The sequence below is a fragment of the Sus scrofa genome, chromosome 6, assembly GCF_054392235.1.
Source record: "Sus scrofa isolate SSC_HxYL_T2T_F1_AM1 chromosome 6, Sscrofa_HxYL_maternal_Yorkshire_Landrace_v2.0, whole genome shotgun sequence".
Lineage (NCBI taxonomy): Eukaryota > Metazoa > Chordata > Mammalia > Artiodactyla > Suidae > Sus > Sus scrofa.
This window is the reverse complement of record NC_139388.1, coordinates 114,445,001-114,461,972: the sequence shown is the minus strand read 5'-3', so window position 1 is coordinate 114,461,972 and position 16,972 is coordinate 114,445,001. Positions and strand designations below refer to the sequence as shown.

Below are 16,972 nucleotides of genomic sequence, written 5' to 3'. Positions count from 1 at the left end.
TATGTTTTACTGTGCTAACAAGAGAAAAGACTAGCCATTAAGTTTATGTTTCTTTGTTTTTCAGCAAGGTCACATATCAGGAATAATGCTAGAAGTATGCTAATAAACAATATATAATGTAGGTCATCTGGGAGTAAGAAATATTTTCTAACTAGTTCTAAAGGGAAATATTGTTAAAAAAGGGATAGATGTTATTTACGCAACACATGTTGCTCTATATGTCACCATCAAAAGCATCTTGTAAACAGCTCAGCGCAGTAAATCTTCCTTGGTGATTGTTAGGGTTTTTCAAGTCCGTGTTACATTTAGACCTAACACACTCAATTCACAACATGCCTAATATACAAAGCCCATTATATTATGTAGAAAGCTTCCATTGGAAATGTGCCTGAGTTTCTGTGTTTTACAAGAAATATCATCCTCTGTAGCAGAAGCAAATACTATAAGTGACAATATTAAGAAAATTTGTCATTAACAGCGTTTTGAATTTTAGCTGCTAATAAAAGGCACTCACTTTTTTGCGATAACTTTGAGTTTGTTGAGTGGTTTAAAAATTAATTGCAATTTTCAGATCAATATTTTCTATTGCTACCATGAGTAAAGCAATTTTTACAATTGCCAATGAAGAATTGATAACTCTATAAGACTGCCTTAAACCATCATTGACATGATTTTATTAATGTCATTTTCTCACAAATGGATTATTTCAGGATGCTTTATTTTGTTTTCCAAGGTGGTTTTTAATTGTTAATATCAAATTTCATCATAAAGGAATTTATGTTTAAGGGTGTTCTGGAAAACTTAACCAAGACTTTCTTTATGGAGTTCATCTAATACATCCTGAGCTATATGCAGGACATAGTAATAAAGATGTGAAATCATAAAGACTGCTTTTATCAAGGAGCCTCACATTTAGAATCAAAAGCACTTATTTCCCTTCCCAGCTGTAAGGCACTATGACATGAGGCAGATTTTTCTGCTTCCCTGGACCTCAGTTTCTTTATTTATAATACAAGGATGGTAATAAGTCCTGCTCTATCTATTCACAGGACTTTAGTGTAAAATGATGAAATGGTGTGAGAATGGTCAATATAACATGATTTTATAGGAGAGGATAGGTATTTGAATGCTAGTACTTAGTGTCTTCAGAAACATCATCTAAATTTCATACTGCAGCTGAAAGTGATCCTCTTTAAATCTCATTGCGAGATTCTGTGAATTGTACCTTATTGGCCTTGTTACTGAGTGATATTTGGAATATTTTAGCCAAATAACTTTATTCATTGGTCAGAATGAAAGGGTGCCTAATCTTCCTCGACATCAGTTTCTGAAACTCAGCTGTGTGTTGCAGATATATATTTTTTTAACACCAACTTCTGGTTTTGAGTTTAGGAATCTTTAAACATATGTTATGCCATAATTATGCGCCTTATGTCTTCCAACATCTTTGTACCCAAAAGTTATAGTGTTGGGAGCAAGCCATAAAGTCATAGTAAGGAACTCATAGAACTTGGCCCAGGTGGCCCCACAGGAGTTTTAGTTAACAACATATGTAATTCCAAAGTCTCAAGAAAATGCCATGAGTAGGTAGGGTTGGGTTTTTCTAAAGAAAACAATAAAAAATGCATGTGTCTAAGTAATTCTGTTTATACTTGTTTTCTCAGAAGAAGACCTATCAGTGCATCAAGTGTCAGATGGTTTTCTACAATGAATGGGATATTCAGGTGCATGTTGCAAATCACATGATTGGTGAGTGACACTCTAAACCTTATTACAGATAGACTTTTCTCCTCCTTGTGTACATCAATGCCTATATAATTAAACAGAGTTAAAGATGAATTAATTGTTCAACCATCAATGATTTACCTAGGCATGATTGATTTTTTTATTACTATTATTAGGCCTGATAAGGCATTAGCACATTTTGTTTTCTGCAAGGGCTAGTTTAGACTTCTGCAGAGGATTATATATCTACTGCCAGTCAAAACACAGGTGATTAACAAATTAAACTTCTAATCATTTTTGCATTATTGAAAACTAACAGGAATGGTTAATGAACTGGATGTTAGCTTTCCATAGAGTTTTAGACAGGTTTTAATTTCAGAAGTTATTATGGTAATGGCACTGCTGTGTGTTGCTTAAGCATCTTTGTATCAAAATCTAAAGTGGTGAGTTCTTGTGATAGGGAAACATAAATAATTTAAATTGCCGTAAAATAACTTTATATGTATGGTTTCAACAGCCTGGAAATAATCATGATCATAAAGATCATGTAAAGAATTCAGTAATCATTTTTTATTCCTCACTAGATTTTACATAGATATTTATAAATGTGGTTTGGGTAAAGATCTCAGAAGTCATTGTAAGCCAGTGTTTTCAGGGATTTTGCATTTATCACATGGGCTGGAGCTAAAGGATAATTTTTTCACTTACTCATATTGTCCCATTATCCCTTAATTCCTCTGGGGTTACCTCCTATGTTTTTAATTTGATAAGCACTTAGTAATAACACTAAGAATTTTACCAGCCAATTAAACTTTATCAAGCAGATCTTTTTCTGCTAGTAAAATGACAACTGCTATTACTTTATATTATTTTTGGTACCCATTTGTGTTTTTACACTATGAGAGTTTTTTATTTCATACTCCTTTCACAATACTATATAATATCATAAATAATTATGATATAATGTTTTAAAAGTCTGATTAACCTCATGCTCTCCTGCTCTCAGCCTTTAAGACAGGAAAGACAATTCAACATTTTAGACTCTGAACTTATTTTCGGGGTAAGCAAGTTTCATCATATCCTAATCAGCAGTATTCGGAGAACATTCAGTAGAAGATTTGCTACCACTATTATTACTGATCATTAAAACTAACCATAACAAAACTTCTAATGCTCTTGTGGATAAATGAAGATGAAATCAAAAGTATGTTAGAAAATTGATTAATAGTTTTTCAATAGGATTTGCTTTATAGTTTCAAGTGATGGTCTTTAGGAGGATTATGGTTTGTAAAAGCCTAACTGCTTAAGTATGCAAAAAGAAACATATACATAACAGCTAAACTGTTGGTCACGTTCTCTCTCTCCTTTCCGGATTTAAGTACTAATATTATTAGTGATTTTCTTATACGTTAAATAGCATATTCTTAAATGTGCCAGAATTCCATTGACACTTTTACTGAGTGTTTGGAAGATAATGCAATGTGTAGAAGAGGGTCAAATGTTTCTTCTATTTTCCCTTCTATTTCGGATCCCCCCAAAATATATGAACTTTCAAAATGGCTTTTTTTGGGGAAGAGGGAAAGGGCATGGGTTAGAAAAAATGAATTATTCTTGCTAAATAATAAATGTTAATATTTTCCACCTCCTTATTTCTTGAGTCAAATTTACTGGTGGCAGTCACTCATGATTCTGCGTCGTGCTACAGTTTTACATGGGCTTCAGTGAAAATATTTCTGGAGAGTTTGCAGCTTACGGAAAATTAAGTGAAACATTGTGGGTCATGCTTCTGATTTGTTTTATTCCGGGTAAACTCATTTTTGGTTCTGGATTTATTATTTATCCCAGGGCCCAGATGAGCAAATGGCATATATTTTCACTACAGTATTAATGCTCTCTTGCACACACAGAATCTAAATGGAGTGCTGGTCATGAGAAGAATTTTTCATTTTAGCATCATCATCCAAAATGCTCACTGATTTGTCCTGGCTCTTCTTTTTAAATTGCTTTATACCTTTCCCTTTGTATTTCTTTTAATAGTCCTTGCATCATTAGTGCTTTCCCAAAGCTTCCCCCCTCTACCTTATGGTGGATTAATATGACACACACCTCCTCTTGGGATCTGAGCATTTAACAATTCACCTTCCATCAGAGAAGCAAATTCTATTCCTTTTCACAGAGGGACTAGTTATTTAATATTCATGCTACTTTTTAATAATAAAATATGTAATTCTCTTGCACTTGAGGCCTAAACAAATGAATAGTATCCGTTTAATTGTTATGTCTGCTGACCATGCATCCAAGTCCTTATACTTCATCCGTGTTGTGTTGTTAATATCTAGAGAGAATGTGTAACGGGAGGATGTCACAAAGGCTAAGATACCCCTTTTTAAAATCCCAGTGTGATGCTTAGTTTTTCAAATGAGGCAGGCAGCATGATTTTGTTGGCTAAAATACCTCCATTGAGGGTAGGTATTTTTAGGTTGTGTATCTGTGTATGTTTTTTGTCTAATCAAAAAATAATCTCAACTAGACATTTAGCAGGGAAGAGGGATTAAGAGGCTCTCTGAAAAGCCTCTTATTCTTTTTGTTAAGCGGGTATATAGTGTTTTTACAGATTTTGTTTTCCATTTCAATCAGTCTGGAGGAAGGATTATGTCACCTGATGGAAAACAAGGTCTGCAGATGACCCAATGAGGTGTTAACTTTAAATTCCTTCTTTAACCAAGTCATTTGCATTTGCTTCTATGTAGCACACATGTTTTAAATGCAATTTCAATGTCAGGGAACCTGCACGCTTCTTTCTGGATGTGCTGATCTCCGGCAATTGACCAGGGACCTTTGTGAAAGGAAAATCATCAGTGTTTCTACCAGGTACAGACTGGAGATGCTCTGCTTAAGTGCCACGTTGCAGCTAGGTGTGGACACATGGTTTGAGTTGCAGGAATAATTACTCAATAAAAATGCATTTGGGATTTGACTTATGTCTATTAAGGAAAAAAAGAAAAAGAAAACCTCACTCTCAGTCACATTTTGACATCGTTTCAGTAAAAAATCAGACCAGCGACTATTTAGAGGTTTCTCTTCTTTACGCGCGCGCACACACACACACACACACACACACACACAGAGCTACAAAATATTTTAACTGCTTTCCTAGGGGAAAGATTTCCTCTTTTAAAGTCTGCACAGATGAGAAATTTTTTCTTGTCTTCCTTTGTTCCTTTCACATAGTTTATGTTGGCTTTTGACCTGAGAATACAGAAAGAAGCCATTGTGTATTGTGTCCTTTAATTCATTATTCACTCCTCTCTTTCTCTCTGCACAGTAAATAATTATTGTTTTTTTCCCTCTTTGTGATTCCTGTTATTATTATTATTTGCTATGGATTAGCACAGATAGTTATGAAACCAGAGAATGTAAATGTGTTTAACCCAGCAAAAGGATTGCCTCATATAAAATTATGAGGCTCAACAGCGGTAGAATAAATTTGTAAGTGCTCTGAATAAAGGGCTGTTAGGCATGCAATCATATAAAGAGATGACATTGCCAGGAACTATTTATGAGAAGCTTAATTTTTTCACTCTGATAATTCTTGACCAATAATTACCAGCCTCTAATTATCTATTTTAGTTAGAAAGAAATTTCGATCACTACGGAGGTTGGCATTGCAACTAACAACTAACGCATAAATCCCCAAAGAGACCAGTGTGTTCCAAACAGCCACAAACAACTGTCTCATGAAACGTAGTGAGCAAATTGTGAGCGGCTGGTGGTAGACTACCAGCAGTAAGCTCCCCATCGAAGGCCAGTCAGCTTGACAAAGAAATGATCAGAGGGGAGAAGTACCATTATCCTTGGAATTGATTGCTGCCATCATGGCCTTTGGAGGGCAAGTTGTCAGGGTTTAGCTATGGCCGTTTCCAGCCCTCCCTTTCCAAGTTCTCAGGTAGAGAATATGCAAGGAGTGAGTATCAACCATTTACTTCAGAATTGTAAAAATATATATATATATATTTTAAATTGACCTAAAAATGATTAATTAATATATTTTCCTTTTTTTCTCTTTTTCTCATCTGATCAGAAAGACCAGTGTTGTAATGGCAAAATTGTAGCTAACGTGGCAGAGTACACTGTTTTATGGAGAAAAAAAAAATAAGAAAATCCACAAATAGTCACTAACACACCTGTCCTAGATGGATCAAGGGTGATGCTTAGAGCATTTAGGGGAAAGTGAATGTATTTATCTTTTAGAAAAGCAAAGCTAGAATTTGGGACTATAAATGACAGCTAAAAAAACACAGATGCAGAGATACTATGTTAATTCAAATCTCTAAACTCAAAAGTCAGTGTTTTATAGATACAGTTTTTAAAAGATCATAACAAGATTCAAGCCTTCCAAAGGTATCTGCTCTATTACATATGATCTAAACAACTGACATCAAGACAAAAGAGAATGCATAGATCAGTTGTGAACAGAGTGGTGAAATTTTAGTCTGTTCTTATGGCAAGTGACATTCATATATTCTGCAATTTGTTTGATGCCCAAGGTCACAAATGGCATTCTTTTCCTCCCATTTCTTTAGCGGATAGTGTGCTGTGTGACTAATCTTCATTATAGTTTTGTGACATTCAGCACCACCTTTGAAACAACATTTCAGCCTGAGTGCTCTTGCTTTAGAATTGACTAAAACCAATATTTGGGGGTCTGTAGTGGTTTGGGATCTTATATGTCTAAAGGGGAACTATCCAAAGATATGGATCTCTGCATAGGAAGATAAAGGGCTATGTTGCCCTTTAAACTCTCAGTTGTCATTGGCTACTTTAAAAAAAATGAATAGAAATGACTCCGTAATGATACACATATGCGTGGATGTACATAGATGTGTCTCCCTGCACAGTCCCAAGAAGCTCGAAGCCCTTAGATTCTCTGGAGTTCACGTGAATTCTAAATGAGAAGACTATTGAATTTTTTTAAGTCATCTTCAGTTGATTGTCTGCAAAACTCAGGGAATTAAGAAACATGCATTTGGTGTTAAATATGATGAAATACTGGCTTATTGCATCAAGAGCTGGATTAAAAAAGATGAAATCTGGGCAGTTTAATGGTAACAGAAAGCTACCCTCTTGTGGGCAATGCTGGCTTATTTGAAAAGCCCATAAAGGGTTTCTACATGGACCATACAAAAGGGATACTTTCTCTTTAATAGCCATCTGTACAGGAGAGATGAGAAGTGGGCCAGGTCATCTCTCCTCAGCTGTCATGATATTAACGTAGGTAATGGAGCAGGCTCGGCATTCTGCTGGGTGTTGTTTTTCATAGATGTTCATCGATTTACACAGATAATTCTATTTATTTCTTAGAGTTGGTCCAAGTGAACCAGGCAGAATAACAAACACCAAAGCATTTCCAATGACTATCTTTGTTTGCCACGTAACTTTTGTCTAAAAAATGGTGTCACACCTACTGTGCAGATGGCTGCATGATTTGTAAACCAGCCAAAACATTTAAACAAATGTGTGATCTGGGGATAGATTAAATAAAGGATAAAATGGAGTGCGGGCCACAAATTCTAATAATCAGATGATTTTAAGTTGTGTGCAGTGTGGAGTGATGGTCACAGTGATAGCAGAGAAGGCTTGCCAGGGACAGCAAGGTGCCTTACAGATCTCAGGATGGCGCCAGTGGCCTGGTAGGCCTCAGTTTGAGAACCGCACATTTGCTGTACAGCTGGCAGCTCTGTATGGGGACATCAGATAAAACTTATGTAAAATGAAGTGTTATTGCTTCGTATGAAATTGTTCAGAGAGGGGATTTGCAGACAGTAACTGAAAACAGAATTCATGGTACCAATGAAGCAGACTGTAAATATGAAGAGGGTTTAATTATCTGCGCAATTTAACAAAAATCCAAGATGTATTCAGAACGGACATACGCAGGCATAAATAGAACATAGCTACAGCGTTCACCAAGTGCAAAGTGGGGACACAGGACCTTACTAAGCCTCCTCTGCCATCAGCCTTCCTAAAACAAAGACAGTTTAATCTCAGAGCAGAAAGTCCTCCTTAAAAAAAAAAAAAAAAATCACCTTTTTAGAATAAGATACAGTTTTCAAGAGCTTACCTTGATTTTTGGATTCTTATTTCTGATGCAACTTTTCAGGAAAATCTTTGAGACTCTCTCTCATTTCAGGGTTAAGCTATGAAAAGACAGATCAGGATGTTTATCCTTGTTTTGTGTTTTTGCCTGTTTCTAGAAGCTTTGATTTACAAGAGTTAAAAAAATACTGGCCATTAGTGGAGTTTCTAATTTACAAGCCCCGAGAAAGCCTCTTCAACATTTCTTGTGATGGTAGTTTTCTGTGAGGCTGAGGGTTTGACTGAGCCCACTGACAGAGAGACAATCTAGCTTCTTATTGCTCTTTTAGAGGTCCTAAAAGTGACCTCAGAAAAATGTTCCCAAGCAGAATGACCAGACACCAGCCTCCCTTCTTGGGCTCTGTACAGAGATGCCTGGCAGCGGCCAGGCCAGGTGGAAGGTGCCCTGTGACTATCTCAAACCCGTGGCTTCTGACTTCCGTTTTGATCTCGCTTTGGACTTGCTATAGAAGATGCCACAGGCACATTGGGTTCCCCCTCACCATCTGATATGCTGATTATCAAACACGGGTGTCTGTTTCTGCACAATGTTTGCAAACCATTTCCAAATGGAAGGCAGTGCGAGTTGTCATCGGAATAGATAGAGATCGATCCCTGCGCGCACACAGGCCCAGATGCACATGCGTACGCACCGTGACCTATTTCCACGGGATCGGTTCAGACACAGAAAAAGAAAGGGTCTCTGATGACCTCTTTCCATAGGTTATTTCCTAGTTGCGGGGCCATGCCTCGCCGTAAACAAAGAAAGGGAGCCAATATGGAGAGTGGGTGTTGAACTTCAGCTGCTCACATTGTTGCATTTGGTGAGCCGATGGGGCTTCCTAGGTCACCTTTAGAATTATGCCTATGACAGCAGTAGCTACCTGCCAAGATTGCAAGGTATCTCACAGCTCTCAGGATGGCGCCTGTGGCCCGGTAGGCCTCAGTCGGAGGGGTACACATTTGCTGTACAGCTGGCAGCTCTGTATGGGGCAGCCGTGTGGGCTGTTAGGGAGCTGGAAAGGAGACAAGCATGAAATTTCTTCTAACCCCAACTCTGTTTTTCTGTACTGTTGGCTGCTTCTCAGTTCCTTGACAAAAAAACCAATCAGGCACCCTTTAATCCGCCTGTGATTACCACTGGTATAAAAAGAGAAGCATAATGAGGAAAAATGCCTCGTTTTGTTGCCTTCAAAAGCCAACAAATTGGAGTTAACTTGACAGGAAGTGGCTTAATAATTAGATTATTTATTTATTCCTGACACATATCCCCCTGTTACTAGTCTCAGGAGACCCTGTAGATGGTACGATTTTCAAGCTGCCATTACTTCGCTGTCTTCTGTGAACAAAGAAGCTACTGTCTATCAGTCAATTAAATGCACTCTTTAAGCGGAGGCTGCAAAGTCCTCAATGGAGAGAGCTCTGGGACACTGTGGCTGATGATTCCTTTCTCTGTACTGTACATCACACTCTCAACTATGGTCCCCGCAGAGATGGAATAAAGTCATGCATTAAAATATCACTTGTTGATTTGTTTGCTAATGAAGAGCCATTGAAATGTTTGTGTATTTCTATGGCAAAATTGTTGATAAAAGGGCCTACTTGCCTGCCTATCTGAGTTTATCTGCCATGAGTGCTTATTTAAGAATTATTAAAACTGCATTCAACGAACAACAGAAGAAAAAAAAAAAAACAACCACTATAACAGGCGTTTTCTAACTGTTTTCATCAAAGTAAGTGAAGAAAGGCAGGAAAAATAGAAAGATGGCATCATTTCAATCCCTTGCTGATGCTACATTCATCCAGGCAGCTTGTTTTGTCTGACAAAAATGTAAGCTTTTTAGAGAGTCTGGGAGCCACACCTTTTAAGTAGGACAAGATATTAGAATTTCTTTGTGAGAATAATGTACTTAGAAAAATTTTAAAAGATGGATGGTGGGAGTTCCTGTTGTGGCACGGTGGAAATGAATCCGACTGGTATCCATGAGGATGCATGTTTGATCCCTGTTCTCGCTTAGTGGGTCAGGGATCCAGCATTGCTGTGAGCTGTGGTGTAGGTGACGGATGTGACTTGGATCCCGAGTTGCTGTGGCTGTGGTATAGGCCGACAGCTCTAGCTCGGATTCGACCCCTAGCCTGGGAACTTCCATATGCCGCGGGTACAGCCCTATAAAGCAAAAAAATAAATAAAATTTAAGTGAAAAAAAGAAAAGATGGATGGCATTTTGTAGGAATTTCTCTAACTCAATGAAATGGGCTGGAAGTTTTTCTGGAGAGCTTAGTGGGGGCTTTTACCACCAAAGCAGGAGAACATCTGTGACACATCACAGAAAATCTCACAGCCCCATGAATTGTACAGAAATCGGACTTTCTTCTCTATATCCCTCTCTTCCTGTTTTGTTTTTCTTTTTTCTTTTTTCTGTTTTCTTTTATTTGCATTACTTTATTTCCATCTAAGTGGTGGTGGCTTTTCAAGCACCATTTGGTCAAGGTTTTTATCCCTCAATATATATTCATCAGCATCTTACTACTTCCTGTTTATTAAGTTCAAAGCATGCCTTTGCTGGACCTCTCTGGCTCCCATTAATTGGTTTTTATTTTAAGAATACATCTGTTGTTGGGTTGGAGGGTCAGAGGTCAGTCTAGGCTGAAAAACTCAGGTAATGTGATGACAACTCTCCCGAGAAATATTTAGCTGTGGCTTTGCCACTTAAAGGAATAAGTTTGGAATTTAAACCAAGGCCACTGAACGTTGAAAAGCGTCCCCTCTTCTTCCCATCAGGTTTTGTGAATGTAATCAAGGCTTCAGATGTAGTTTTCATGATTACCTGACAACAGGCTGTAAAGAATTAATTCAAGCCATCATCAGATGGCCATATTCTTCATTTCTACCCTGTTATTTCAAGTCATTTTGTTAGGAAAAGCTTAGCTACTTGGAGGTGTTCTATAATAGAAAATGAATTTGAAACCCTTTCATTAATTGGTGATTAATATATTTCAGGATTAGTTTAAGCAGGGCCCTACCTCCTGCCCAGTCAAGTATGTTCTGGTTAATATCCAATTATCTGCACCTTCGTAGTTATTATGTCTTAATATTTCGGATATGATAACCAGAAACTTGAGAGTCATGCTAATGAGGAGCATAGAACAAGAATTAACCAATGACATACTCAATGATCCTTGGTGAGGAAAGAATCTTTTTTCCCCTTAACACATCACTTCAGCATCTTCTGGGCATCGACTGAAAAGGAAGACTTTCAACTAAGACAGGCAAGAATCGCCAAAGCATGTCATGTTCTCTTTTAAACAGTAGTAACTTCAATGTGCCATGTTCAAGTTCACCTAAGAACATGGTTTCAGTTCCTTTTATGGAGAAACAGAATGAGAAAGAGAGAGCGGTTTCTATGTCCTAAACAGGAGATATCATCTCCTTTATCTTTTCCTTTTCACAAAGCCGCAAATCGGTACCTCTTCAAAGAATGTTTTATTTCCAATTAATTTGAAAATGACTTGAAAAGTTCACTAAAGAAACACCTTTCTGAGCTACCTTTTTATCCTCTCTACCCCCCGCCCCATATGTCACCATGCTGTGCACATTAGTTAGTTAGTTCTTTTCTAGGTAACGTCACTTTGGCACAGTTTGACTTGGCTCCCTGGGTAGCGCCTTCTAGGGTGGTGTGTGCTGTTTCAGACCTCACAGCTTTCAGGAGTGCATGTTGTACGAGGCCCTTTTATATGCTGTATTGTAATGAAGCAACATCAGTAAATTGCATTGAAGGGTGATTGTTGCATGGGGATGACTACTACACCTTGGGGTCCATTTGCACCAGATTATTCTTTTTATTATTATTACTTCCCATCTTCCTTACTCTCTTGCCACTGAACTTGCTCTTGGCCACCGGTGCAACACAGAAGGGATCTGAAGGAACGTTGCAGGCAGCGTTTTTTTCTCTTAGGCGCAAAGGTATCAGTTCCAAACCCAGATACCCTGGGTGGCTTGTGGGCCTTTATTGATGCCACTTTACTCTGTGGACTTTGTGATGCTTCTCATCTTCATCTTAGAGGAACAAATTCACTGTGAATAAAAGTGACTCATTCCTTTTTAGACATTTTGTCTAGATGTTATAAATTTACCAGCAGGATGATCAACTGATTTTTCCCTTCCCCCCAAGAGGTTTAATAATATTCCAAGGGGACTTAAATAAGAGCACTGTTTAAGGAAAAGATTTATAATTTCCATATCTTCTTGGGCTTCCTTAAAACATAAAGGTATTATGAATACTGTACATATTAGTAATATCTCTTTACAGAATATCCTATTTCCTGCCCCCAAGCAACTTCTGTCACTCAATAACTAATAAAAAATACTGTGGAATTAAGTCAAGGATCGTGTTCTTAGTAAACAGAATTCTGAACAAAATTTTAGCCTGGGGATAATTATACATGAAGTTTGGTCAACTGTTAATCTCTTTGTTGTCATCATTTTAGTACCTGTGTACGTTTGTTTTCCCAATGGTTAGGGCAACTATTGTTCTGTTTTTCTTTTTCTAAGCCTGAGCTACTGCGCAACATTCTAGCTAAAGTCTAGAATTAGACCTGACACACCTTCAATTGAACTATCAAGTCTTTTAAAACTGCCTGGCCAGTGACGCCAGTCCTGAACTATTCAAGTGTACACACTTCCGATTGTGGGCCAAAGAGCATTGATTTTTAGCTGTCATTTCTAGTGCACATACTGTAGAATTGAAATTTAAACCTTAATCTACTCAGTAATGCAATTAATTTTTAATGTGCAGTAATACTAATTGAAATAGCCTGAATTTAGTAAGTCACCACAAGACATTTTCAAAAGCAAGAGTCTCCACTGAGAATGGGAAAGGACAGATAATCATTGTTACAGTGTTTACAGGGTAAATGCTCACTCCACGGGTTTCCAGTGGAAAGGGAGTGTTCTTTTAAATTAGACTATAGTATATCTCTTTGTGAATAGAAATATCTTTTCAGAGAAGATTCCGACTTTCTACCCACTGAAGCAGGCTATGAAATTTGATTAACTTTTTTTAAAGCATAGTGTTAATTACAAATATCCTAACAGACTAAATGCCAGAATTGTATTAACTGTTTTTTTTAAATGCAGCTATGAATAGTTGCAAATGACATTACCTGCCAACAATGTCATGGTCAAAAGCAACAGGGTCTCAATGGATAATCTCATTATATGATGGGTATTTGCAATACTGTTTTCAGATTTGATAAATATATGTATGTTATCAGCTGTCTATAAATCTGTTGCCTTGTTTTGGTGTGTGTATATTCCTGTGAACCAAAAATACCCCTTACTTTCTTTTATTTCAAACCACGTTCCTTTAGCTTTTGCATGCTCTTTCCAAATGGCCTTTAATGTTTTGTGAGGTGTTATTTTTTTTCTTCTTCCTAGTGCAGAGTAAAGCAAATTTGCACAGTAAAACCAAATAGGTTTCCAGTCACTTCTACACTAAAAAGCTTCTCTAACCACATTTATCTGCTAGTAAATGAGGACTTTTTAAAATGCCTCAGTTCTACTGATGAATGGGCTTGCAGAGTGTTCAAAATGAGCAGAAGCATTAAGTTTTAGAAAAAAGGCAAGCACTGTATATCATGCTTTCATGGCTCTCACATTATAGTATTTAATAAGCCGATAGTGCTGTTAAATATTTAGTAAAGGTTCCGTCATAACCCTGCCATCTATTCAAATGGGATTTGAAGACATTTTTGCAGCACATAAGTAAAAATGATGTTACAGAACTTGAAGCAGTTGTAGCGTGGCATATTATCTAAATGAAGTCTGGGTAACACGGTACAAATGAGTTCAGCTCATTCACACCTACAGAATTCCTAAATCTGGTCACATTCTTCAGATTCAGGGTTCAAACTGGGTTTCCCTTTGTCACTGTTTAGTCCAAGTCCTGTTGGGATTATTTACAGAGAGTATTTAAAGGATATACAGCATGTTTTTTAAAAAGGAGGCTCTTACATTGCAGTGATTTTAAGCCACCCTAGTATCAGTTGAGTTTTATAACAGATTTTTTTTTCTTTTTTACTGTATATAGGGAAAGGGAGGGGAAATCAATTTGTAGTTTATTCAGAGCATATTATCAAATCAAATTGGGGCATAGTAAGTGACATCTTTACAGCATCTGCTTGGGTATGCTGTGGCAAATCCTGAATATTAGGTATTGTTGTATACACTGACGTAATGCATAATGGATCACCTTTACCAATTTTTCTTATAATATTTGATGGTTATTACCAAACAATAATAATAATTGTTCTTTTAATCTGGAATGAAAGTTGGTTTCTAGAATCTTTAGTGAAAATATTGCCAGTAAATATCATGCTGACATCTTGACTGTTATCATATTGGTGGGTTAGAATTCACATGTATTCGGTGCTTTCTACTATTGTTAGTTTTGAAAGTATAAAGATAAAGGCTGGTAGTTTGTCTTGTATATAATGCCTTTGGTTCTTCTAGGAGCCTGTTTGCTCAATTCTGATTTTCATCCTGTTTTATATGCAGCCTGTATTCATTTAAACTGCACAGAGACACATCTCTAAAGCATGGCTTACTGATCTTATTTGCTATTTGGATTCTCATAAGAAGAAACATAGGAGTCCTGTGATACGGGGGAAATGCATTTCTTTTTCAAACTATGTATATCACATGTATGTCCATATCAAGAATTTCATAATGAAGACTGGTTAAAGGAGAGAGCTTCAGGTATACAGGAAGAAGGAGGGAGGGAAAAATGATGCCGGGTTCATATATAGGTGTGTTTAATATGCAATGCTTGATGTATGTTGACCCCAGGTTACAGGAGTAGAAAATCCCATTTTCCAGCTTGTTTCAAATGTAGTAAAAATGCTGCTTCAGTTGCTTTATGCTACTCACATTGGGAAAGGTGCTTATACTGTGATAATTATCATCAAGGAATATTAATGCGTTCAGCATTTGTAACCCAAAAACTCATTATAGCTTAAGCTGTGCATCATCTGTGAAGAGAGAACTTTGCCAGAATCCGCTCTTCACAGGGGTTGCCTCCTGCTTGCTGCAGAGTGGTCAGAGTGCTGCAAGAGGTCACTTAGGCTATTTTTGCAAGCTGAAGTTTTGCAGTTTTTGAATCACTACCTTCTGTCTAAAAAGCTCTATCGTTCTCGTCGCAAAACGTCCTCCTTCTAACTGAACACATAGGGAGGTGCAAATAATAATAATAATAAAATAAGAGATAACTGTGTCTTGTCATGTGGACTCCAAGAGGGTCAGCACATAGATTCCATGCCAAGATAATTGAAGTATTGGTGTCTTTTCTTCTGTCATTGAGCAAAGGGATTCATTTACACCAGTTTCCTTAATGCAGGTGCCCTTGGGTTTCCGATAGAAATGCCCCCACTGGGGCTCCACTTCACAGCCCTCTGGCTGGAAATTGTGTAAATAAGACTGCAGGGTCAGCCTTCCTTTTTTCGGCAGCCGTGTCCTTAATTAGTATGTGACAGTCTTTCACATGAGCCTGCCCTGTTCCTGCATCATTCCTCACACATCTAAGACATCTCTCCGATGCACAGATAGATATTTTTGTATGTTTACCTAAAATTATTCCGGGGGATCGGGGAGTATTAACCTGATGGGAAGGAGACTCTCCAGGTGTGTCCAGAACCCTGTAACTTAATCTGATCAAAAAGAGCTGGTTGGACAACTCCCTTGTAAATTACAAGGGAGGGGGTGTTGTTTCAGAAGAACACGGAGCCCTTACCTGAGGTGGGTGGCTTGTTGTAAAGGAGCTGTGTACCTGGGATATTTTTATGTGATTAAATCCTATTACTTTTCTCCCCCTGGTCCATTGCTTGTCATTTCCCATACACAGCATTGCTCGGTGCTGCATGTTATGGTCTGTGCTGGGCCAGGCAGAGTGCACTAATCCTCGGTTCCATCAGGCTGTCTGGCTTTGCAGGACTGCTGTGTTTCTGAGGTCAAATTGTGAACCTGGCCTTGCTCCTGGGAGGACTAGAAAAATATGTTTCATAACTTCCCGTAGACCTATGCGGAGAGCAAGAAGGAAACCCAGGAAGCCCATAGGCTCAGTTTAGATGAGCTGTGCGGTTGGAATTCATCAAGCAGGAAAGCTCACTGTTGTTTAGGAAGCTTCCTTACTGTGAGAGGTCATGGCCATAGGTGCCCAGTCGGTCATAGCTGAGGGCATTGAGGGACAGGGTGATCATTCAAATAGCCCAGCAGGCACAAACACACAAGTTGGTAATCCGGAGTAAACTTGCTGAAATAAAAACCGACTCTCCAGTTAAAATTACGTCCATGAAGGGTTATTGATAGAATGAGTACCTGAGTTCAGTGACGATACTGCATCCTTGTTCCACTGGAGGTGATTGGGTTTGGGGGTTTTGTTCGTTTGTTGGATTTTTGAATTGGATAGAATCTTTATTTCATCTGCTGGAGCACTAATGCCACAAAATGAATGAAGGTCTGGAGCCAGAGACCTGTTCTCAGTAGAGTTGGGCAGGACTGCTGACAGTCTAGTTGAGCGATGCACTGGTGGCGGATCTTCTGTGAGGATGTAAACTTAATAATCTTTATGAATTTTGAGCAACTCATAACTCCACTTCCTCACCCAAAGAAGCATTATGAAAAGATTGCCTCTAAATCCTTCAGCATTCTCTGCACCAGTGATAGATGCCATTCTTTTTACCTCGAGGCGTAGGAAATGAATGTGGAGTTTTTTATTTTCTTTTGCAAGAGATAAAAATGTATACTTTAGAAGGAGCAAATTGCATTTTCATGTTTAAGTTCACTATTTGCACTTGATGTGGTAAGATCCAAATGTGAAGAATTGCTTCTGACATTATTTCTGTGTCTGCTGCATCCTAGGGTCCTTGCATTATTATGCTGAAAGTGCACCATCGCGTGGGATAAATGTGATGTTAGAAAGCTGGCAATAGTGTGAGATTGTATTCGATGTCCAGGCTGTTTCGGTTTTAGCTGTAACTTCTTCAGTTATCGAGACAGCCTAATTTATCTTAGTAATGACACATTCAAAAAAACCATGCAAGTATGTATCTTTTTAAG

General features: G+C 37.9%; 1 protein-coding gene across 19 annotated transcripts in view; it reads left to right on the top strand.

The window, feature by feature from the left end:
- The window catches only part of ZNF521 (zinc finger protein 521), an 847,543-nt gene that overhangs the window by 710,027 nt on the left and 120,544 nt on the right, over positions 1–16,972 (top strand). For 16 of the 19 annotated variants that reach the window (XM_084964336.1, XM_084964337.1, XM_084964339.1 and 13 more), the window contains one exon: positions 1,665–1,749. In XM_084964336.1, coding sequence (XP_084820462.1) covers positions 1,665–1,749 — 85 coding nt within the window. The remainder of the gene's footprint in view (positions 1–1,664; positions 1,750–16,972) is intronic. The other 3 variants (XM_084964340.1, XM_084964335.1, XM_084964327.1) reach the window with 1 other exon arrangement.